This window comes from Scyliorhinus canicula, chromosome 13 (genome assembly GCF_902713615.1).
Source record: "Scyliorhinus canicula chromosome 13, sScyCan1.1, whole genome shotgun sequence".
NCBI classification, from domain to species: Eukaryota; Metazoa; Chordata; class Chondrichthyes; order Carcharhiniformes; family Scyliorhinidae; genus Scyliorhinus; species Scyliorhinus canicula.
This window is the reverse complement of record NC_052158.1, coordinates 29,379,846-29,403,182: the sequence shown is the minus strand read 5'-3', so window position 1 is coordinate 29,403,182 and position 23,337 is coordinate 29,379,846. Positions and strand designations below refer to the sequence as shown.

Sequence of the window (23,337 nt, the reverse complement as noted above, 5' to 3'; positions counted from 1 at the left end):
GTGAAAAGTATTTTCCTGCGAGCTGCTCAACGGATCATTAAGTACATGAAAAGAAAAGGAAATAAAAGAAAATACATAATAGGGCAACACAACTTACACAGTGTAACTACATAAACACCGGCATCGGGGAAGTATACAGGGGTGTAGTGTCAATGAGGTCAGTCCATAAGAAGGTCGTTTAGGAGTGTGGTAACAGCAGGGAAGAAGCTGTTTTTGAGTCTGTCCTTGTGTGTTCTCGGACTTTTGTATCTCATGCCCGATGGAAGAAGTTGGCAGAGTGATTAAGCCGGGTGGGAAGGGTCTTTGATTATGCTGCCCGCTTTCCCCAGGCAGAGGAGGTATAGATGGAATCAATGGCTGTGACGCAAGCTTGTGTGATGGACTGGGCTGTGTTCACGTCTTTCAGACGTTTCTTCGGGTCTTGGGCCGAGCAGTTGCCACACCAGGCTGGGATGCAGCCAGATAGGATGCTTCTATGGTGCATCTATAAACGTTGGGAAGAGTTAATGTGGGTATGCCGAATTTCCTAAGTTTCCTGAGGAAGTATAGATGCCGTTGTGCTTTCTTGGTGGTAGCGTCGACGTGGGTGGACCGGGACAGATTTTTGGAGATGTGTACCCCATGGAATTTGAAACTCCCCTCGGAATTTGAAACTGTTAACCATCTCCACCTCGGCCCCGTTGATGCTGATGGGGGTGTGTACAGTACTTTGCTTCCTGAAGTCAGTGGTGGGATCAGGCACTGCTGGCCAAAGACGGACCACCTCCTCCGCCACAAAACACAGCATGGTGGCAGGGGGTGGAATATCCCCCATGTCTGCGGTTAACTCTTTAAATGCTGATTGCAAAGAAACCAGCCTGGTAGGGGTTCTTGAGTTATTAACACAAAAGCATCAGTTTTTTATTGTGCTAAAAAAGCCACCCAGGTAAAAATGTGAAGATATTGATATACCTTTGCAACACACACACCAGCATGCAGAATTACAAGTTTAGAGTGTGAGATTACTTTCAGCCAAATTACAACTCAATGTCAAAAGGTAAATATAGATAGTTCGCTCCTTATGAGCCCTTTCCTGGTTTTGTGACCGAAACAGACATTTTTCACGGTGCCCCTGAAAATTCAGTGTAGTTGAAGCCCCCGTCAACTACAATTTCTGGGGACAGTCCTTTTATAAATGTTATTTGTTTTTTTCAAAAGTTGTTGATAGTGCACCTGAGTAGTACACCTGAGCTCTTTTAGAATGTAACAAGCAGGGTGGATAAAGTCATACATGTAGATGTAATGTATTTAGATTTACAAAACGGGATGGTGTGGCGGCACAGTGGTTAGCACTACTACCTCACGGTACCGAGGACCAAGTTTCGATCCCGGCCCCAGGTCACTGTCCATGTGGAGTTTGTACATTCTCCCAGTGTCTCAAGGGTCTACCCCACAACCAAAAGATGTGCAGGTTGGTCGATTGGCCACGCTAAATTGCCCCTTAGTTGGAAAAAAAAGAATTGGGTGCTCTAAGTACGTAAAATATCACAATAAAAATTTAATAAAAGGTTTACAAAAACCATTTAGTAAGGCGCAACATAAAAGTTCACGACACAAGTTCCTGGGGCTTGCGGTGGAAGGCAGGGAGTGATGTTTGGTGGGGGAGAGGGCAAATGGCCTACTCCGGCTACCATTACTGCTCTGTCCCTTATCCACCTGTGTTTTCTTGTTCCATATTCAGGCTTTTAAACCCGAAAGATAGTATCAGCGAATCACTGCTCTCTGAATTATTTTAGTTCTCCCCTATTTTGTTTTCACGTTTGGTTAACGCCCATATCAGAAACCTTCCTATTTGCCTGTCTTAGAATTTGGAAGAATGAGGGGGGGGGGGTGGTCTTATCGATATATATAAAATTATGAAGGGAATAAATAGGATAGAAACAGGGAGGTTGTTTCCACTGGTGGATGAAACTAGAACAAGGGGGCATTGCCTCAAAATAAGGGGGAGCAGATTTAGGACTGAGTTGAGGAGGAACTTCTCCATCCAAAGGGTTGTGAATCTGTGGAATTCCCTGCCCAGTGAAGCAGTTAAGGCTACCTCGTTAAATGTTTTTAAGGCAAAGGTAGATAGATTTTTGAACAGTAAAGGAATAATAGGTTATGGTGAGCGGGCAGTAAGTGGAGCTGCGTCCAAAACAAATCAGCCCTGATCTTATTGATCTCCTAGTTCTTAACTTCTTATGTCTTGTGATGTTTTAAAAGTCAAACATGCTTGAAGCATTATTGCACTTGTGAGCCTTAATTTTATATTGAACTTATTACAGGTCAGCCATTTGAAACAGCACAGATTATGAGTTCTGCAGTCAGTAATATCATCTGTTCCATCATATTTGGACAACGCTTTGATTATGAGGATGAGTTATTCATCAGTTTAACAACCATGATGGATGAGATGACCAGACTATGTGGATCGGCTCCAATACATGTAATTATCTTTGTATGTTACTGTGATAAGGTTGCAGGTTTGAGTGCATGACAACTTCCTCATCTCACTGTAATAGGCCGAGGGAAGGATTTTCTCGCTCCGAGCCCCTGGCCTACTTTCCGGCAGCAGAGGTAGTCCACCATTGGCCAGTGGCGGGATCTTCCTGTCCTGCCAATGTCTGCCAGTTTTTGTCTGTCCCGCACCGATTCTATGGTAGGGAACGTGTCCCCCGAGTGGGTGAGGGCTGTGGTCGCCATCAGCAGAACTGGAAGATCCCGTCGCTGGTAAGGGACAGAAAATGTTGATGTGCGGCCAGGATTCTCCGATCTTGTCCGTTGCTGCCCCACCACAAATGTGACTCTCAGCGGGATCAGAGAATTCCGGCTGCCAGTGATGTCGGAGAATCCCGGTCCAAATGTTACAAACTGACAGACACATGTGTGGATTAAATCCGAGCATAAACACTGTGGGCAGGATTCTCCGATTCCCCCAGCTGCACGTTTCGCGGTGGCGCCCCATTTGCTGGTAGTGGGATTCTCTCTTCCTGTTGTTTGTCAATGTGATTTCCCAATGAAGCCCATCCCCCCTCCCGCCGCCGGGAAACCCACGGCCAAGGGTGAGCTGCCAGCGGGAAAAGTGAATCTCAACGTCCAGAAAATTGCGGCCTGTATATGAGACCAAGGTCACTTTCACCAGACGTCACTGCGATATTTGTCACCGGGTTTCAGTCTAAGCCAGGGAGAACAAGAAAATCATTGTGATTTGCTGCATAATAACAGTTTGTAGCTGTGACCCCTTCCTATTGGAAAAATTCAAATAGAAATTCAATTCAAATGCTGGTGCCCTTTTTGACTAAGTTAATGGTAGAACGTACCAGGATTCTGAAACATGCCCTATACTCCTTGCAATAATTTGGCTCCATTTTAACACACCTGGTACCAATATGGTGAGCTTTCTCCTCCATTTTGATCCTTTTTTCGATCCTGAAGAAAATGTTGTCCTCATACAACCCTCCCTCGCACCCCCACTCCCCCCACTGGAACATCTGTCACTTGTTCTTAAGATTTGCTTCCGTTGAGCACTGATTTCACCTCCCATTAAGGCAGTTTGCTATCTTACATTTTATGCTACTGTCAGTACCTCCTCTACTCCTTCACACTGCCATTAACACTTCCTCTGACCTGTGCCCAACACATGTTTGTTGCAATTTCTCCTGAGCGTCCACCTATCACTGACCTTCTAATCTACTCCACCCACTCTACCCCCTCTTATACAGTATAAAATCCATCAGGTTTCTCCCTCTCTGCAGCTCTAAAGAAGTCATTCGGACTCGAAACATTAACTCCTCTCTCCAAAGATGCTGCCAGACCTGCTGAGTTTTTCCAGCGTCTTCTGTTTTTATTTCCAATTTCCAGCATCTGCAGTATTTTGCTTTTTCTATAGAAAGGAGGTGGGTCCCATTTTACATCCTGTCAGATTGCTGGTGTCAGTGTAAAACAGGTGCTATCAGTTAGGGTAGTCATTCCGCATTTTGCCAAAGGTTACAAATGCCTTCGATGGAAAGGTAATTCGGTTGGAGAGGCCGAACGGCCGGCCGAACCGATAGCCCCCAACTAACCTCACTGAAAGTCACCTGTTCCGTGTATTGAAGATGAACAAAACCCATTATAATTAACTGAAGACTTGGACTTACTGTCTTTCTTTCCTCCAATGCAGCTGTACAATGCTTACCCATTTCTGGGATTCCTGATTCCGGGTCGCAGGAAAATCATGGAAACTCGAGACAGGGTTTATGGCACCTTTAATGATTTCTTCAAAGCGGCCAAAGAAACCTTGAGTGAGAACAGCATCCAGTCTTTCAGCGAAGTATTAATCATGAAATACCGACAGGTAGAGTGACTCGCATTTCCAGCAGTGGTGGCAAAATCGTTTTTTCAATAACACAGGAAACAGTCCAAAAATGTGTAGGTTAGGTGGATTGGCCATCCTAAATTGTCCCTTAGAGCCCAAAGATGTGCAGTTTGGGTGGATTGGCCATGCGTTTGTTGCCAATTGCTAATTGCCCTTGACCTGACTGGCTTGCTCAACCATTTCATTTTAGACGGGCAATTAAGCATCAGCCACGTTGCTGTGGGTCTGTGAGTCACATGTAGGCCGGTCCAGGTAAGGACGGCAGATTCCTTTCCATAAAGTGACTTCAGTAAACCCGAGCGGCTTTTAACACGAAGATAGCTTCACAGTTGCCATAACTGAGGCTGGATTTCAATCCCAAATTTAATGATTCCACCAGCTGCCGGCTGTCTTGGGTTTTGAACTGATGTCTAAAAAGGATTAGCCTGGGCCTCTGCAATACAAGTCCAGTCACATTATTATTATGCCACCATTTGCCCTTAAATCATATCAGACAACACTACTATTTGCAATTTTCTGATCACTCCCACCCGAGACCCGAAATTCCTAAAATTTGGCCCATTTAAATTTTCTGTCCCAACTGCGACGATTCTGACAGCTGGCAGAATCTGTCAGACCGAAACTTTTACCTTGTTTCTCCCTCAATGTGCTAATTGCTGAATATTCTGAAAAATGCAATGTGAAATTGCAGATTAACATTGATGTTGTGCGAGTTTTGATCTTGCAAATTAAACCCTGAAAAGACGTAGGGTGCGATTGCCCCAAAAGGGAACAAAGTCCCCGAGGAAGCGTGTTTAGCCGCGTGTTTCCCGGCACTCGCTGTGCCAAGAAGCACATGGGTATTCAACACGGCTCACATTGAATAAGGGGCCTGAACGGGGAGCGCGGCCGACGCCGCACACAGCTCAGTTTTGTATAGTGGGGAGTTCAGCTCGAGTCCAGCCTGAGGCACCCCCATCCTCAATACCCACGCCGAGCAACCCTGGACCAATTGCACATGCACATAATAGTATGGCACTTTGGCAGTGCCACCTGCGCATCTTGGCAGTGCCCCTCCCAGCTGGCAGTGCCACCTGGGCATCTTGGCAGTGACAGGCTTGCCAGCTTGGCATTGCCATGGTACCCTGGCGGCACCAGCAGTGTCAGGGCACCACCCTGCCAAACGGCAAGCAACTGGGGGCTTCTGATTCCCTGTGAGATCTCCACGAATGCAGTTGCACCTGGTCCTGTTTGTGGGGATCAGTGCTGAACGGCGCTCACCCGAGGTCTCTCAGGTGAAGTGGTTGAATCCCAAAGCCTCAGGTACCTCATGAATCTGCACATTAGAGGGAGACTTACTGCCTTGCCCGAACATGCAGTTTTGCTAAAGGGTGATCCTATTGTGGGCGGGATTCACATCGCAACGTCTCGCAAGATCGCGTTGAATCTCATGCGAGTCAGGCTGATCCCGGGAGCGCAGTCTCCCGCCTTTCAACAGCCATGCTGTGCGAGCGAGCTGAGTTTCCGGCACAGTGTGGCCGTTGAAAGCCGGGATCTACCTGGCTTGCAACGACTCTCGAGATACAACACGCGCAGCGAGCTGCTTTTCCGGCACAACGAGGCTATGATCGAGCCCTTAGAATCTTGACATTGCAGAAGAATGACACGCGGCCCATCGGGTCTTCATCAACCCTCCAAAAGAGAACCCTAACCTAGACCCACTCCACCACCCTATACCCATAACCCTCCCTAACCTGCACATCCCTGCACAATCAGGGACAATTTTATCATGGGCAACCCACCTAACCTGCATATGTTTGGGAGGAAATCAGGGCACCCGGAGCAAACCCACGCAGACACGGGGAGTACATGCAAACTCCATACAGACAGTCAACCGAGGTCGGAATTGAACCCGGGTCCCTTGGGCTGTGAGGCAGCAGTGCTAAGCATTGTGCCACCATGCCATCCCATCGTAAAGTTGTTGAAAATACTTTATTTTATGGTAAACCTTAGGTTAAATATTATTTTTTCTTCAAACTTACTGTGAAATTATACCAGGATTATTGTGCTTCCTGCATTGGATGCCATTTCTTCTCTCATTTTGCCTGGGATGTTAAGCTCTTTAAGACAAACCTGTGGATCTCTTTGCTGCAGAGGTATGTGGAGTCCAAATCACCGAGTGTTTTTAAGATAGAGATAGATAGGCTCTTGATTAATAAGTGGATCGGGAGGTACCTCCAGTGGCAGCATGTCGGTGGAAGTCGCACGTTGGGCGGAGGACTCAATGGCCCCAGTGAAGGCGGCAATGTTGAAGACATTGGTTGAGGTACGGGAGCAAGGAGAGAAGGTGAAGGGTGTATATACATAGTGACCAGTTTACCTCGATAGGTGACGAGCTGTGGAGGGTGGTGGAGGCCAACAAAGGTCTTAGAGCCAAAGGTTAGGGACTGGAGAACAGATCGAGGTGGCAGAATTTAAGAATGGTGGGCTTGCCCGATGTGGTAGAGGGCCCAAGGCCAACTGAGAACTTCACAAAGATGTTGGTGGAGTTATTGGGAGGGAAGAACCCTCTGGATGAACTGGACAGGGCTCATCGGTCACCGAAGAGAAATGAGCCACCAATGGTGGTCATAATTTGTTTTCACAAATTCTGTGTCAAGGAGAAGGTCCTGATTTGGGTGAAACAAATGTGCGAGGTGCAGTGGGAGCTGGTATTCGTATATACCAGGACTCAACTGTAGAGCTGGTGGGAAGGGGGGCAGCCTTTGGGTGAAACTGGCGCTCCATAGTAATGGTGTGAGGTTCAGCGTGGTCTACCTGGTGAAGCTGAGGGCGACCTATAACTCGAGAGACTTCTACTGTGGGACGGTGGAGGTAGCGGAGGCGTTTGTGAAGGCGGAAAGATGGGTTAAAATGAGAGTTGGGACTGGGATTTGGATGTGGTTCTGGAGAATGGGGTTCCCCAGAGGCTGGGATGGAGAATGTGGGGTTGTAAGGGAACCGGAGATTTTTCAATAAGATTGGGAAGTTAATCGAGGAATATGTGGGATTTCATTGCACAAGGGACATTTCACAGTCAGTGGTTTGGGAGGCTCTAAGTCAGCAGTAAGGGAGGAGGTGATCTCCTTTTAGGGTAGCAGGGGCAGTCTATGATCATGGGGAGAAGGTGGGGCATATGTTGGCTGGCCAGCTCTGGAGGGAGGCGGTGACGAGGGAGATTGTCCAGTGCGGGATAAGATGGGGAAACATGTGGTGGCCCCGGAGCAGACCAATAAAGTTTTTGAGGATTTCGATGAGACTTTGTGTAGTCGGAGCCACCGGCAGAGAAGCGAGAGATGAGGTAGATCCTGGACAGGTTGGCATATCCGAGGCTGGGGGAGGTGGGTAGGGCAGGGCTGGAGGCGCCGGTGGGGGAACAGGAGGTAAAGAAGGAAATTGGGAGGATGCAGTCAGGGAAGGATTCCCAGTGGAATATTACAAGAAATCTAAGTACAAGTTGGCGCCGCTGATGGTGGGAATGTTTGAGGAAGCGATAGGTAGGGGGTGTAATGATATGTATATTGACTGGGATGTGAAGAGTCAACAAGTTAATGATAATGCTTCTTACCACAAGAGGGAACCACAGAACAGTCATATATATCATGTGACGAGAGGAATCTGGGATTAGATCAGATGATTTGGAGTTGAGAGTTAGGAGAGAGCTGGAAGAGTGTCAGGCATAGAGAGCAGTTGTATCCTTGAGAATTCTGTCAGTTAGAGATAGCATAGTTTTATACAATATCCTTCTACTTTAGGAATGTGAACGAATCTTAGTTCATAGTGTAATAAATGTATAGTTTTGTTTGTCAACAAAGCTTTGTGTTCTTTATTCAACACAATGCATCGGAGCCATCCAGGTAAAGCAGAATAGAGAACATAACAGGGGGTTTTGCCAAAGATAGTGGGGAAGGTTTTGATTTCTCTGCTGTTAAAGAAGGATAAGGACCCAGTGGAGTGTGGGTCGTATCGGCCCATATCCCTAATGAATGTAGGGGCCAAGAGATTGGCAACGGTGCTGGCAGCAAGGTTGGAGGGGCATCTCCCGAAGGTGATAGGAGAGGATCAGCCGGGTTTGTGAAGGGAATGCGGCTGTTTTCAAATGTGAGGTTGTTCCACGTGATCATGTCGCCGGCGGAGGGAAAGGAGATGGAGGAGCTGGTGGCATTGGATGCAAAGCAGGCGTCTCATCGGGTAGAGTTGGGTTATTTGATGGCGGTCTTCGAAAGATTTGGGATTGGAACGAGGGTCATGGCGTGGGTACGGCTGCTATATCGGGAGCCGATGGTGAGTGTTCGCACTAATAATATGAATTTAGGATACTTTCCTTGGCATTGGGGTACTGGGCAGGGGTGTCCCATATCCCCACTGTTGTTTGCATTGGCTATAGAGCCTTTGGCCATTCGCCCTCCACAGCACCTCACACCACAGATCCTAAGCCCTCCCCCCCCCCCCCCCCACCACCACCACCGCAGCTCCTACTCCCACTTTGCCTTAACCCATTCCATGGACACCATATCCTCCTCCAGGATCCTCCTGTAGATCGCTGAATCAACCCCCCTCTCTAGCTCTCCCGCTGACTGTACCTCCTCCCACAACGAAAAGCCCGCTGTTATCGGGATTGTAGGGAAAATCTTACTTGCAAAGTCCCGAACCTGCAGGTACCTAAACCTTTCCAACTCCACTCGGCTTGCATATCGCACCCAAGGAATAAATCTTCAATTTCCCTAATCCCCCTCTCACCCCATCTCCGAAGCCTCGCATCCATCCTCCCCCGGTCAAATCTGTGATTTTCCCCCGATTCAGCATTCCCCCTGACCCAGCCCCAGCTTAAAATGCTGCCGAAACTGTCTCCAAATCTTCAATGCAGCCAACACCACCGGACTCATCGAATACTTACCAAGTGCCATTAGAAACGGTGCCCTTGTCAGCGCCCGCAAACCTGACTTCCTACATGAGCTCACCTCCATGGTTACCCACTGGGCTTTCCCTTCCTTGCTCCAATCCCCCACCTTCTCCGCATTAACTAGGGGCAGCAGGGTAGCATGGTGGTTAGCATAAATGCTTCACAGCTCCAGGGTCCCAGGTTCGATTCCCGGCTGGGTCACTGTCTGTGTGGAGTCTGCACGTCCTCCCCCTGTGTGCGTGGGTTTCCTCCGGGTGCTCCGGTTTCCTCCCACAGTCCAAAGATGTGCGGGTTAGGTGGATTGGCCATGCTAAATTGCCCGTAGTGTCCTAATAAAAGTAAGGTTAAGGGGGGGGAGGGGTTGTTGGGTTACGGGTATAGGGTGGATACGTGGGTTTGAGTAGGGTGATCATGGCTCGGCACAACATTGAGGGCCGAAGGGCCTGTTCTGTGCTGTACTGTTCTATGTTCTATGTTCTAACTGCCCAATAAGAATACAGTAAGTTTCGGAGTCCTATCCGCCCCCCCACCCCCCGCCTTCCGCCTGTTGTCCTCTCTGCAGAACCACCGTCCTAACCCTCCATCTTCACCCCACAACTGAACAAGATCAACTTATGCATCCCCTGAAGGACTTTGATAAAAAGACCGACAGGCACTGAAATAAAGACCTAAATTGTGAAAGAACATGCATTTAACTGCCTGCACCAGACCCGCCAACGACAGATGGAGATTGTCCCACTTCGACAGATCAGCCTTCACCCTCCCCATCAAATTAGTGAAATTATATTTTCGGAGCCCTCCCCAATTCTGGGCCTCAAGTACCTAAAGTGAGTTGCTGGCAAACAAAATGGCAGCCCCCCCACCCCTACCCTTACTCTCGGCGGGGAGACCATAACATACTCGCTTTTGCCTAAATTCAATTTATACCCCAAGAACAACCCGAATCTCAGGGTTTGCCCCATTATACTGTTATGGGTCCGGATTTACAGAACCCCAAAGTGTTTCATGGAGTTCAACTGACCCACAACTTTTAATAGATTGTGGTGTGGGAAGCACACGACATACTCTCCAGATGTGATACAGCAGAAATGGACAAGTGATTTTTAATACAAAACAATGTTTATTCTTTGAACTCAAGCGACCTTTTTAAAACAAATATTGGATATCTTAACACCCATTACTCCAAAGATAACCCCAAACGTCTACAACACTAAATAATCCTTCAAACTGTTCCCTTAAACATCCAAAAGATTTCAAACCTTCAAAAATAGGAGCACATTATGATACATTCAAAATATTTATAGTCTTTGGATTGCAGAAATCAACAGTCGAGCTCTGTGTTTCTACATGCAGCTTACAGCAAAACACAAAGACACTCCCAGCTGCGTTCTCAAACTCAAAAAAGCAGAAGTGAGCTCAGCTCCCCCCACCCTCTGACATCACTTCAGTAATATGAGCAGCTTCATTTCTTAAAGGTACTTTTGTTGAATACTCATTTCTTAAAGGTACTTTCACATGACATCTCCCCCAAGAAAAAAAAAATAAACCATCAACTTCAAGATGGTTTCATTTTTCACCTTTGCACCATCAATTAAGAAATGCACACAGTTTAAACACTTTACCAGTTCAAAAAAACAACACACGCAAACAGGTATAATAATATAGTCCATTTTTTTTTTCGTTTTTCTTCCTCCCACCTAAATCCTTCCATTCATCACATTCGTGACAAAGCATCGGTGATCACGTTTTTCCGCCCTGCCACATGTACTATTTTAAAATGAAATGGCTATAACAAGAAACTCCAGCGAAACAGCCTCGCATTGTTATTCTGGAATCGCTCCAAAAACGTCAACGGATTATGATCAGTTGATATAATGGTGTCAGACGGATTGCTGGTCACATAAACATGAAAATGTTGCAAAGCCAGCACCAAACTCAAAGTCTCCTTCTCAATCGTCGAATACTTTTTCTGATGAGAATTCAATTTCTTTGAAAAATAACCAACAGGCCGCTCTAGCCCTTCGTCGTCGTCTTGTAGAAGCACCGCACATACGCCCACATCACTCGCATCAACAGCCACTTTGAATGGTTTGGTATAATTTGGGATGACTAACACAGGAGCAGTGGTTAACACAGCCTTCAGGCCATCAAATGCCTGTTGACACTCCGCTGTCCACTGGAATGTGTCATGCTTCTTGAGCAAGTCCGTCAGTGGAGCGACCATCTGCTAAAATCTGGTCCAAATTTCCGATAAAATCCACTCATACCAAGAAATTGCATTATTTTCCGTCATGTTGAGGGTATCGGAAACTCCCCAATAACTTTTGTTTTCACATCCCGTGGGACCATTCAACCCTGTCTGATTGTATGGCCAAGGAAAGTGACTTGGGCTTTTCCAAATTCACCTTTGGCGAGGTTTATCACCAAACCCACCTCCTGAAGTCGATCGAATAACTCCCTCAGATGTTTTAAATGCTCTTTCCATGTCTGGCTGAAAACTACCAGATCGTCGATACATACCGCACAATTGGGTAATCCTGAAACAACTGTATTAGTTAACCGTTGAAATGTGGCTGGGGCGTTTTTCATGCCAAATGACATAACTTTGAATTGGTACATACCATCTGGAGTCGCAAAAGCTGAAATCTCCTTCGCCCTTTAAGTAAATCCAATTTCAAATTAAAAGCAGATTGTCCCACTTTCTCAATGCAATCCTCCAAACGTGGGATAGGATAAGAGTGCGTTCTTGTAACTGCATTCACCTTTCTATAGTCCACACACAACCGTTGGATCCGTCTGGTTTAGGTACCATCACTATGGGTGAACTCCATTGGCTGCAACCCCTTTCAATTATGCCATTTTTCAGCATACTCTCGATCTCTTTGTTAACCTGTGCCAATTTTAAAGGATGAAGTCTATATGGATGTTGTTTGATAGGAACAGCATTTCCCACATATACATCATATATTGCCATTTTCGTACTTCCCAATTTATCTCTACAAACTTGCCCATGTGATATCAATAACTCTTTCAGGTCAGTTCGTTTTTCCTCTGGAAGTTAACTTAACAATTCATCACAATTTTTAAGAACATCCTCATTTTCCAATTTAATTTGAGGTACCATATATACTCGCGTAACCTTCGATCTCGCGTATCATGCGACCCCTAAATTTTCGGCCCAAAAACATGCTTTTATGGTATACCTCATGTATCATGCGAGTCACTTTTTTGACATGACAGCTGAAACTCAGGTAAGCTTTCCGCCTAAAACTGCCGAATGAGAAACAGCTGTTTTGCTGTTTCTAATCACGGAACTAAACCCGATAATAAACAGTCACGGTACCTAACAGGTGACACAATCGACCCTTAGCAAAAATGGAGAAAAGATCAGCGAAGAAATATACAGCCAAATGGAAACTGCAAGTTGTTGCCGAAGCAGAACAAAGCAACAATGTTAAAGCTGGAAACCTGTTTGGTGTCGGAGAAAGCTGTGTCCGAAACTGGAGAAAGCAAAAAGAACAATTGATGGCAAGTCCTTCCTATAAATGCGCAAATCGCGGGTCGAAATGTCATTGGCCGCAGTTAGAAGATGAAGTCTCAAAGTGGGTGTCCGAAAATCGGGAAAATGGTTACATAATAACACGATCTAAAATAAGACTTTATGCTTTACGAGAAGCTAGAAACATGGGCATTCGTGAGTTTACTGCAAGTCCCGGATGGTGTACACGGTTCACGAAAAGACATGACTTTGTGATAAGAAGAAAAACAAAAATTGCACAGAGACTCCCCAAAGAATTAGAAGAAAAAGTGATAAGTTTTTATAGATTTGTTATCAAACATCGCAAAGCTAACATATATAATTTATCGTGCATTGGAAACATGGATGAGACACCCGTGAATTTTGATATGCCATCAAACTCAACCGTTAATAAAGTCGGCGAAAAAAGTATCTTTATCAAAACTACAGGGCATGAAAAGACACATTTTACGGTTGTACTAACGTGTATGGCAGATGGGACGAAACTTCCTCCAATGGTCATCTTCAAACGGAAATCAATGCCCAAGGTAAAATTTCCAAGTGGTATAATTGTCCATGTCCATGAAAAAGGTTGGATGAACGATAATGGCTGCATAATTTGGCTGAAGAGAGTTTGGGAATCAAGAGCAGGTGGTTTACTACGCCAAAAAAGTTTACTTGTTTGGGATATGTTTAGGTCACATCGAGTAGATGCCGTTGTGAAAGCTGTTCGCGAGGCGAACACCGATATAGCGATTAGCGTCGTTCTTGGTGGCTTGACGTATCCATCAATAAGCCATTTAAAGACAATCTAAGGAAGAAGTGGAATGACTGGATGATGGAAGGAGATAAATCATTTACGAAGGGAGGGAATATGAAGGCTCCGGATTTGGCTCTATTGTGTTTGTGGGTAAAAGAGACATGGGCTGGGATAGATGGCGATTTGATCGTTAAAGCATTTTAAAAATGTGGAATAGCAAATGCTTTGGATGGAAGTGAAGATGATGCTTTATTCGAAGATGCAGGAGAAGAGGATGAAAATATTGAAGACCTGGAAGATGATCAGTATGACGACTGCCTCGATGAAGAAGAATTCAAAGCTTTATTTGACGATGACGATGACAATGAAAGCGAATTCGAAGGATTTTAGTTTACCTGCATTAGTTTGTTTTAATGATGTTTTTACATTTCAATAAATGTTAAATAACCAATGTTTTCCTGTTTCATATATCATTATGTTCAAAAATAAATACCTGTATAACAGTTTCATTGACTACTGGATGCCATTTGACTTATCTTGGCCAGCACTTCACACCCGCGATTTTTGTACCTCGCGTATCATGCGACCCCCGAAATTTAGGCTTCAAATTAGGTGCTCAAAAGTCGCATGTTACGCGAGTATATACGGTATATCAAATTCACAGTCATCTGGATTTGGTTCGTCACTTTGAGTTGGAATCATTAAAACCTCTTTTTTCTCTCCTTCCCTTTCAAAGTACCTTTTAAGCATTTTAACATGACACACTCAGTGAGTCTTCCTTCTATCTGGTGTTTTTACCACATAATTCACCTCACTTAATTTCCTTTCAATCTGATACGGTCCACAAAACCTAGTTTTTAAAGGCTCCCCTACCAGTGGTAACAATACTAAAACTTTTCCATTGGCAAAACTACGAACTTTGGATTTCTTGTCCGCTACCCGTTTCATCACATTTTGTGCAACTTTGAAATGTTGTCTAGCCAATTCACCTGCTCTATTTAATGGTTCCCTAAAATTTGACACGTAATCCAATAGTGTCATTTCCGATTTCTCACCCACCAATTTTTCTTTAATCAATTGAAGTGGTCCTCTTACTTCATGACCAAAATTAGTTCAAAAGGACTAAATTTGGTTGACTCATTAGATGCATCCCTAATTACAAACAGTATGAATGGAATTCCTTTATCCCAATCCGCTGGATAATCGTGACAATAAGCCCTCAACATTGTCTTTAATGTCTGATGCCACCTTTCTACCGTTCCCTGCGATTCTGGATGGCACGCAGTTGATTTTAATTGTTTTATTCCTAAGCTATCCATAACTTCTTTGAATAATTTTGAGGTAAAATTTGATCCTTGATCCGATTGAATTTCTGTGGGTAGTCCTTATCTTGTAAAGAATTTAGGTAACTCCTCCACAATCTTTTTAGCTGTAATATTACATAGTGGAATGGCCTCTGGAAACCTACTAGACACATCCGTTATAGTCAAAAGATATTGATTCACACTTATTGCTTTAGGAAGTGGTCCTACACAATCAATTAGGACCTTTGTAAAAGGTTCCTCAAATGCTGGAATGTGTATTAAGGGTGCTGGTTTTATCACATGTGTGACATGATTAACAAAATTTAACTACATCTTTATGTGGTCCAGGCCAATAAAAATGTTCCTGGATTTTAGCTTGAGTTTTCCTTACCCCTAAATGACCTCCCACTGGTACCTCATGTGCCACTCGCAACCCCTCCTTTCTATACCCTACCGGTAATACAACTTGATAAACATCTGCCCACTTTTCATCCGCCTGCATATGTACAGGTCTCCATTTTCTCATCAAGACATCACTTTTACGGTAATAACACTCTAACATACTCTCAGATTCCTCTTCCATATATGATTTCTGATATATCCGTTTTCAGTCTACACCTTTCTGTTGTAACTCCGCCAATTTTCCTGAACTAAAAATATCCGTCCCTTCCTCCACCTGTTCTTGTTCTTTTTCAACTATTTGATCAAAAATCGTTTCTGATAATTGCACTTCCACCTCATCTTCACTCTTCGATTTATCCTCTTGTTACTACACAATCCAGAAAAATCCCAGGATATTCGTCCTTCAACACTTCCACTGGCTTATCGACCAGGTAGGCATCACTCCCACCTGTGATCCAGCTATATCATTACCCAAGATAAACTGTATTCCTGGACAAGATAGTTTCTCTATTACTCCTACGACCACTTCACCACTCTTCACTGGACTTTCCAACCTTACCTTATACAATGGAACGCTACTCCTCTCACCCTGAACTCCACATATTACCACCTCTTCTGGCAACATTCTTCCCAAACTACATAATTCCTCATCTCTTACCATTAAAGATTGACTAGCTCCTGTATCTCTTAAATTGTGACTTCTTTACCTGCTCCTCCTGATATACATGAGTAAACATTACCCACACAAGTAAATTCTTCAAAGACATCTGGCCCCTTCTTATCAATCACCTTTTTTTAAAAAAAATATTTTTATTCAAATTTTCAACGATTTTCAACAAAACACTCCAAACAGAAAAAAGAATAAAGTAAAAAACAAGCAAAAATTATACATGGGATTTCCAACAAAATACAATAACCCCCATTTAACAAATACACACACCAGTTTAACCAAAACAAAAAAAGAAAAACCAAATGCCCCCCTCCCTCCCTCCCTCCCCCAGGTTGCTGCTGCTGTTGACCTCGCAAGGCAAACTTTATCCTTTCCAGCTTGATGAACCCTGCCATATCGTTAATCCAAGCGTCCGCGCTTGGGGGCTTTGCATCCCTCCACATTAATAGGATCCTCCGCCGGGCTACCAGGGACGCAAAGGCCAGAACACCGGCCTCTTCTGGTTCCTACACTCCTGGCTCATCCGATACCCCGAATAATGCTATCCCCCAGCAAGGCTTGACCTGGGTGTTCACCACTTTGGACATAGTCCTCGCAAAGCCCCTCCAGCGCCGGGCATGTCCAGAACATATGGGAGTGATTTTCTGGGCTCCCCGAGCACTTCACACATCTGTCCTCCACCCCAAAAAACCTACTTATCCTCGCCCCTGTCATATGCGCCCTATGAACAACTTTAAACTGTATTAGGCTGAGCCTGGCGCAAGAGGAGGAAGAATTAACCCTACCCAGAGCAGCCCACAGATCCTCATCCAGCTCCTCCCCAAGCTCCTCCTCCCACTTGCCCTTTAACTCCTCCACCGAGGCCTCCTCTGCTTCCTGCAGCTCCTGATAGATCGCCGAGACCTTGCCTTCTCCAACCCACACACCCGAAATCACCCTGTCCTGAATCCTTCGTGCTGGGTGCAGCAGAAATTCCCTCACCTGTCGCCTCACAAACACCCTCACTGGCATGTAACCAAAAGCATTCCCGGGAGGTAACCCAAATTTCTCCTCTAGCGGCCCTAGGCTCGCAAAAGTCCCATTGATGAATAGGTCCCCCATCCTTTTAATCCCTGCCTGATGCCAACTCCGAAACCCCCCACCCATCCTACCCGGAACAAACCTGTGGTTCACTCGTATCGGGGACCAGACCGAGGCCCCCACCTCACCCATATGTCGCCTCCACTGCCCCCAGATCTTCAAAGTCGCTGCCACCACCGGACTCGTGGTGTACCTTGTCGGTGGAAGCAGCAACAGTGCCGTCACCAGCGCCCCCAGACTTGTACCCACACGACGCCACCTCTAGCCTCTACCATGCCGCCCCCCTCTCCCTCCATTACCCACTTGCGGATCATTGCCACATTAGCTGCCCAATAATAGCCACATAGATTCAGCAGCGCAGCCCCCTTCTGTCCCTGCTACGCTCCAAAAACACCCTCTTCACCCTCGGGGTCATATTTGCCCATACGAATCCCATAATACTCCTGCTTACCTGATTAAAAAAAGCCTTGGGGATTAGGATAGGCAGGCACTGGAACACAAACAGGAACCTCAGGAGGACTGTCATCTTGACCGACTGCACCCTACCCGCCAGTGAGAGTGGCAGCATATCCCACCTCTTGAAATCCTCCTCCAACTGTTCCACCAACCGTGTCAAATTAAGCTTATGCAGGGCTCCCCAGCTCCTGGCTCCCTGTATCCCCAGGTATCGAAAGCTCCTCCCCGCCCTCTTCAGCAGTAGCTCGTCAATCCCCCTTCCCTGGTCCCCTGCATGCACCACAAAGAGTTCACTCTTCCCCACGTTGCGCTTATAGCCCGAGAAGTCCTCAAACTCCCTAAGGATCCGCATAACCTCCGCCATCTCCTCCATTGGGTCTGCAACATATAACAACAGGTCATCAGCACATAATGACACCCGGTGTTCCTCTCCCCCGGACCAGTCCCCTCCAGTTCCTAGACTCCCTCAGTGCCATGGCCAGCAGCTCAATTGCCAGTGCAAACAACAAGGGGGATAAGGGACACCCCTGCCTTGTACAACCTAAAGTACTCCGTCCTCCGTCGGTTCACAGCCACACTCGCCACTGGGGCCCTATATAATAGCCTGACCCATCTTATGAACCCTTCCCCGAACCCAAACCTCCTAAGCACTTCCCAGAGATACTCCCACTCCACCCGATCAAAGGCCTTCTCTGCGTCCATAGCTGCCACCACCTCCACTTCCCCCTCCACCGAGGGCATCATGTTCACATTTACGAGCCTCCGCACATTCGTATTTAACTGCCTGTCCTTCACAAACCCCGTCTGGTCCTCATGGATCATCCCCGGGACACAATCTTCAATCCGCGTAGCCAGAACCTTCGCCAACAACTTAGCGTCTACATTAAGGAGCAAAATCGGCTTATACGATCTGCATTGCAATGGATCCTTGTCCCGCTTCAAAATCAACGAGATAGTGCCCGGGACATTGTCAGGGGCAGGGTCCCCTCCTCCCTCGCCTCATTAAAAGTTCTCACCACCAACGGGCCCAGCAGGTCCACATACTTTCTGTAAAACTCAACCGGGAACCGGTCCAGTCCCAGGGCCTTCCCCGCCTGCATGTTCCCCAATTGCTTAACCAGCTCCTCCAGCCCAATCGCGCCCCTAAACCAGCCACCTGCTCCTCCTCCACCCTCGGGAACCTCAGTTGATCCAAGAATCGCCGCATCCCCTCCCCTCCCTCCGGGGGCTCAGACTTATACAGATCCCCATAGAAGTCCCTAAATACCTCGTTTATTCTCACCGCACTCCGCACCGTATTCCCCCCTCTGTCTCTAATTCCTCCAATCTCCCTCGCTGCCCCCCTCTTACGAAGCTGATGTATCAGCATCCGGCTCGCCTTCTCCGCATACTCATATACCGCCCCCTGCTTTTTCCTCCACTGCGCCTCTGCTTTTCCCGTGGTCAATAGATCAAATTCCATTTGGAGGTTTTGTCGCTCCCTCAGCAGCCCCTCCTCGGGGGCCTCTGCATAGCTCCTGTCCACCCTTAATATCTCCCCCACCAATCTCTCCCTCTCCCTCCTCTCTCTCTTCTCCCTATGGGCCCTAATGGAAATTATCTCTCCCCTAACCACCGCCTTCAAAGCCTCCCAGACTAACCCCACCTGCACCTCCCCATTATCGTTGGCCTCCATGTATCTTTGAATACACCCCCGGATACGCCCGCACACCTCCTCATCTGCCAACAGTCCCACCTCGAGGCACCACAACGGGCGCTGGTCCCTCTCCTCCCCCAACTCCAGCTCCACCAAATGTTGGGCGTGGTCCAAGGTGGCTATAGACAAATATTCCATTCCCTCCACTTTCAGGATTAGTGCCCTACTCATTATTTAAAAATCTATCCGGGAATAGGCTTTATGGACATGGGAGAAAAAAGAAAATTCTCTGGCTACCGGCCTAGCAAACCTCCACGGATCCACTCCCCCCATCTGGTCCATAAACCCCCTGAGCACCTTGGCCGCAGCGGCCTCTTACCTGTCCTGGACGTGGACCAGTCCAGTGCTGGGTCCAGCACCTTGTTGAAGTCCCCCCACATTATCAAGTTCCCTCCTTCCAGATCCTGGATCCAACTCAACATACGTTTCATAAATCCAGCATCATCCCAATTCGGGGCATATACGTTCACCAGGACCACCTGCATCCCCTGCAACCGACCACTCACCATCACGTATCGACCTCCATTATCCGCCATAATATTCATCGCCTCAAACGACACCCGCTTCCCGACCAGTATCGCTACTCCTCTATCTTTGCACCCAGCCCCGAGTGAAAGACCTGCCCTACCCATTCCTTTCTCAGCCTGACCTGATCTGCCACCTTCAAGTGTGTCTCCTGAAGCATGACCACGTCTGCCTTCAGTCCCTTCAAGTGCGCGAACACCCAGGCCCTCTTGATCGGCCTATTCAGGCCCCTCACATTCCATGTTATCAGCCGGATCAGGGGGCTACTCCCCCCCCCCCCTCCCCCCCCTCCCCCACCGCTGCCGACTAGCCATCCCATTTTTTAGGCCAGCCTCGTGCCCGCGCCTCCCGCACCCTCCAGTCCCCCAGGCGGGGGACCCCCGCCCCGACTACCTCTTCTACCTACAGCTCACCTTGGCCAATGCAGCAGCAACCCAGTTCCCCCCACCCCCTACCCTCCCCCAGCCAGATCACCGTCCAGCCATTTTAGTCCCCCCATTACACTCCCGTAAATCAGCTGACTCCTGCTGACCCCGGCCACTCCCGCCATTCCAATGACCCCCCAGTGTGGGAATCCCCCCACCTTCCCCTGTCGATCAGTGTGCGCTCTCAATCACCGCACTTCCCCCCAGGTCCCACCCCCTCCCTTCCTTAGTGCGGGAAAAAGCCCGCGTTTTCCATCCAAGCCGGTCCCGCCCCCTATGGCGCAGCTCCATATTCTGCAACCTCGACCCAGCTCCCCAACCCCGGGCCTTCCTCAGCGGGGACCTGCCCCTACAGTCCCGGCACCCACACTCTCACACAGCCCCACATCATATCCACTCACCCTTCCCCACCCGAAACCAGAAGAAGAACACCCCCAAAATACAGTAAATACCTCCCCACAACAAACCCTCAGTCCGAGTCCAACTTTTCAGTCTGAATAAAGGTCCACGCCTCATCTGGCGTCTCAAAGTAATGGTGACGGTCCTGAAACGTAACCCACAATCGCGCTGGCTGCAGCATTCCAAACTTCACCCCCTTCCGATGGAGAACCGCCTTGGCCCGATTAAAACCAGTCCTCTTTTTGCCCACCTCCGCACTCCAGTCCTGGTAGATACGGATCTCCGTATTCTCCCACCTGCTGCTCCGTTCTTTCTTTGTCCATCTCAGGACGCACTCTCTGTCCATAAGGTGGTGGAACCTCACTACTACAGCCCTTGGCGGCTCGTTGGCTTTAGGCCTCCTTGCCAGGACCCGATGAGCCCCATCCAGCTCCAGGGGCCTCGGGAAAGCTCCCGCGCCCATCAGCGTGTTGAACATTGTAACTACATATGCCCCAGCGTCGGACCCCTCCACTCCTTCAGGGAGACCCAGAATCCGAAGATTCTTCCTCTGCGAACTGTTCTCCAGGTCCTCAAAAGTCTCCTGCCACTTCTTGTGCAGCGTCTCGTGCGCCTCCACCTTCATCGCCAGGCCTAAAATCTCGTCCTCATTCTCTGAGGGCTTATGCCGCACCTCTTGAATCGCCGCCCCTTGGGCCTTCTGGGTCTCCACCAGCTTTTCTATCGACGCCTTCATTGGCGCCAGTATATCTGCTCTCAGCTCCGCAAAGCAGTTTTTAAGGAACTCTTGCTGCTCCTGCGACCACTGCGTCCATGCTGCTTGATCTCCACCCATCGCGATTTTGCTTTTCCTCCCCCACTCTCTTCGCAGCTCCAAAACCACTTTCTTGATCGCTCCACTCCTGGTCCACTCCATCCAGTGCTGGGGGGAACCTTACTGGCACACTGAGAACCAGTGTACAAGTGCCACCAGGCCTCCTCAAAAGGGCCCAAAAGTCCGTTCTTGGCGGGAGCTGCCGAACGTGCGACCTACCTAGGCATAGCCGCAACCGGAAGTCCCTTATCAATTACTTCTTGAACAGGCTGTAGTCGTTTGCACCTCCTTCACTTCCCTTGGGCTTTCCTTTCCCACTCTAACAAACCCACTGTCTTATCCTGTTTTACCACATCATCCTTCCCAGTGCTTTTCAAAAGGGATAGGGATGTAAAGCAGGAATTCAAGGAGCTAGGGTGGAAACTTAGACCTGGAACAAACAGTGTTATTATGTCTGGGTTGTTACCCGTGCCACGTGCTCGCGAGATGAGGAATAGGGAGAGAGAACAGTTGAACACATGGCTGCAGGGATGGTGCAGGAGGGAGGGTTTCAGAGACCTGGATAATTGGGGCTCATTCTGGGGTAGATGGGACCTCTACAAACGGGATGGTCTACACCTGGACCAGAGAGGTACCAATATCCTGGGGGGGGGGAAATTTGCTAATGCTCTTCGGGAGGGTTTAAACTAATTCAGCAGGCGAGTTGGGAACCTAAATTGTAGCTCCAGTATCCAGGAGGTTGAGAGCAGTGAGGTCATGAGTAAGGTTTCAAGGTTGCAGGAGTGTAGGAAGGAAGGTGGTTTAAAGTGTGTCTACTTCAACGCCAGGAGCGTCCGGAATAAGGTGGGTGAACTTGCAGCATGGGTTGGCACCTGGGACTTCAATGTAGTGGCCATTTCGGAGACATGGCTAGAGCAGGGACAGGAATGGTTGTTGCAGGTTCGGGGGTTTAGATATTTAATTAAGCTCAGGGAAGGTGGTAAAAGAGGGGGAGGGGTAGCATTGTTAGTCAAGGACAGTATTATGGTGGCAGAAAGGATGTTTGATGAGGACTCGTCTACTGAGGTAGTATGGGCTGAGGTTAGAAACAGGAAAGGAGAGGTCACCCTGTTGGGAGTTTTCTATAGGCCTGTGAAAAGTTCCAGAGATGTAGAGGAAAGGATTGCAAAGGTGATTCTGGGTTGGAGCGAAAGTAACGGGTAGTTGTTATGGGGGACTTTACCTTTCCAAATATTGACTGGAAATGCTATAGATCAACTACTTTCGATGGGTCCGTTTTTGTCCAATGTGTGCAGGAGGGTTTCCTGACACAGTATGTAGATAGGCCAACAAGAGGCGAGGCCACATTGGATTTCGTACTGGATAATGAACCGGGACAGGTGCTAGATTTGGAGGTAGGTGAGCACTTTGGTGATAGTGACCACAATTCAGTTACGTTTACTTTAGCGATGGAAAGGGATAGGTATGTACCGCAGGGCAAGAGTTATAGCTGTGGGAAAGGCAATTATGATGTGATGAGGCAAGACTTATGATGCATGGGATGGGGAAGGAAACTGCAGGGGATCGGCACAATTGAAATGTGGAGCTCGTTCAAGGAACAGCTACTGCGTGTCCTTGATAGGTATGTACCTGTCAGGCAGGGAGGAAGTGGTCGAGCAAGGGAACCATGGTTTACTAAAGTAGTTGAATCACTTGTCAAGAGGAAGAAGGAGGTGTGGTGAATGTGATTCACACCGGATTGTAATCTGTATATACATGTGTCTGTATTGTAAGTGCAGTTGCACGACCTGTCCTCCAGGGGGAGTAGCTCTGGGAATGCTCGAGTTGTATGGGGCTCCTCCCTTGGCTCTGCCCAGGACTCCTCCCCCGGTAGCTGCTGTATAAAAGATCAGTGCCACATGGTCAGCCGGCCAATTCACCAAAAGTTCAATGAATTCACAGGCCTGCAGGCCGCGAAATGCTGCAGCCTGTATGCCGACTCCGCCCCCACCCG

At 47.7% G+C, this 23,337-nt stretch overlaps 1 protein-coding gene across 1 annotated transcript in view; it reads left to right on the top strand.

Moving 5' to 3' along the window:
- The window catches only part of LOC119975814 (cytochrome P450 2K1-like), a 100,367-nt gene that overhangs the window by 18,654 nt on the left and 58,376 nt on the right, over nt 1-23,337 (top strand). Inside the window, exons 4-5 of the mRNA XM_038815687.1 lie at nt 2,304-2,464; nt 4,181-4,354. Coding sequence (XP_038671615.1) covers nt 2,304-2,464; nt 4,181-4,354 — 335 coding nt within the window. The remainder of the gene's footprint in view (nt 1-2,303; nt 2,465-4,180; nt 4,355-23,337) is intronic.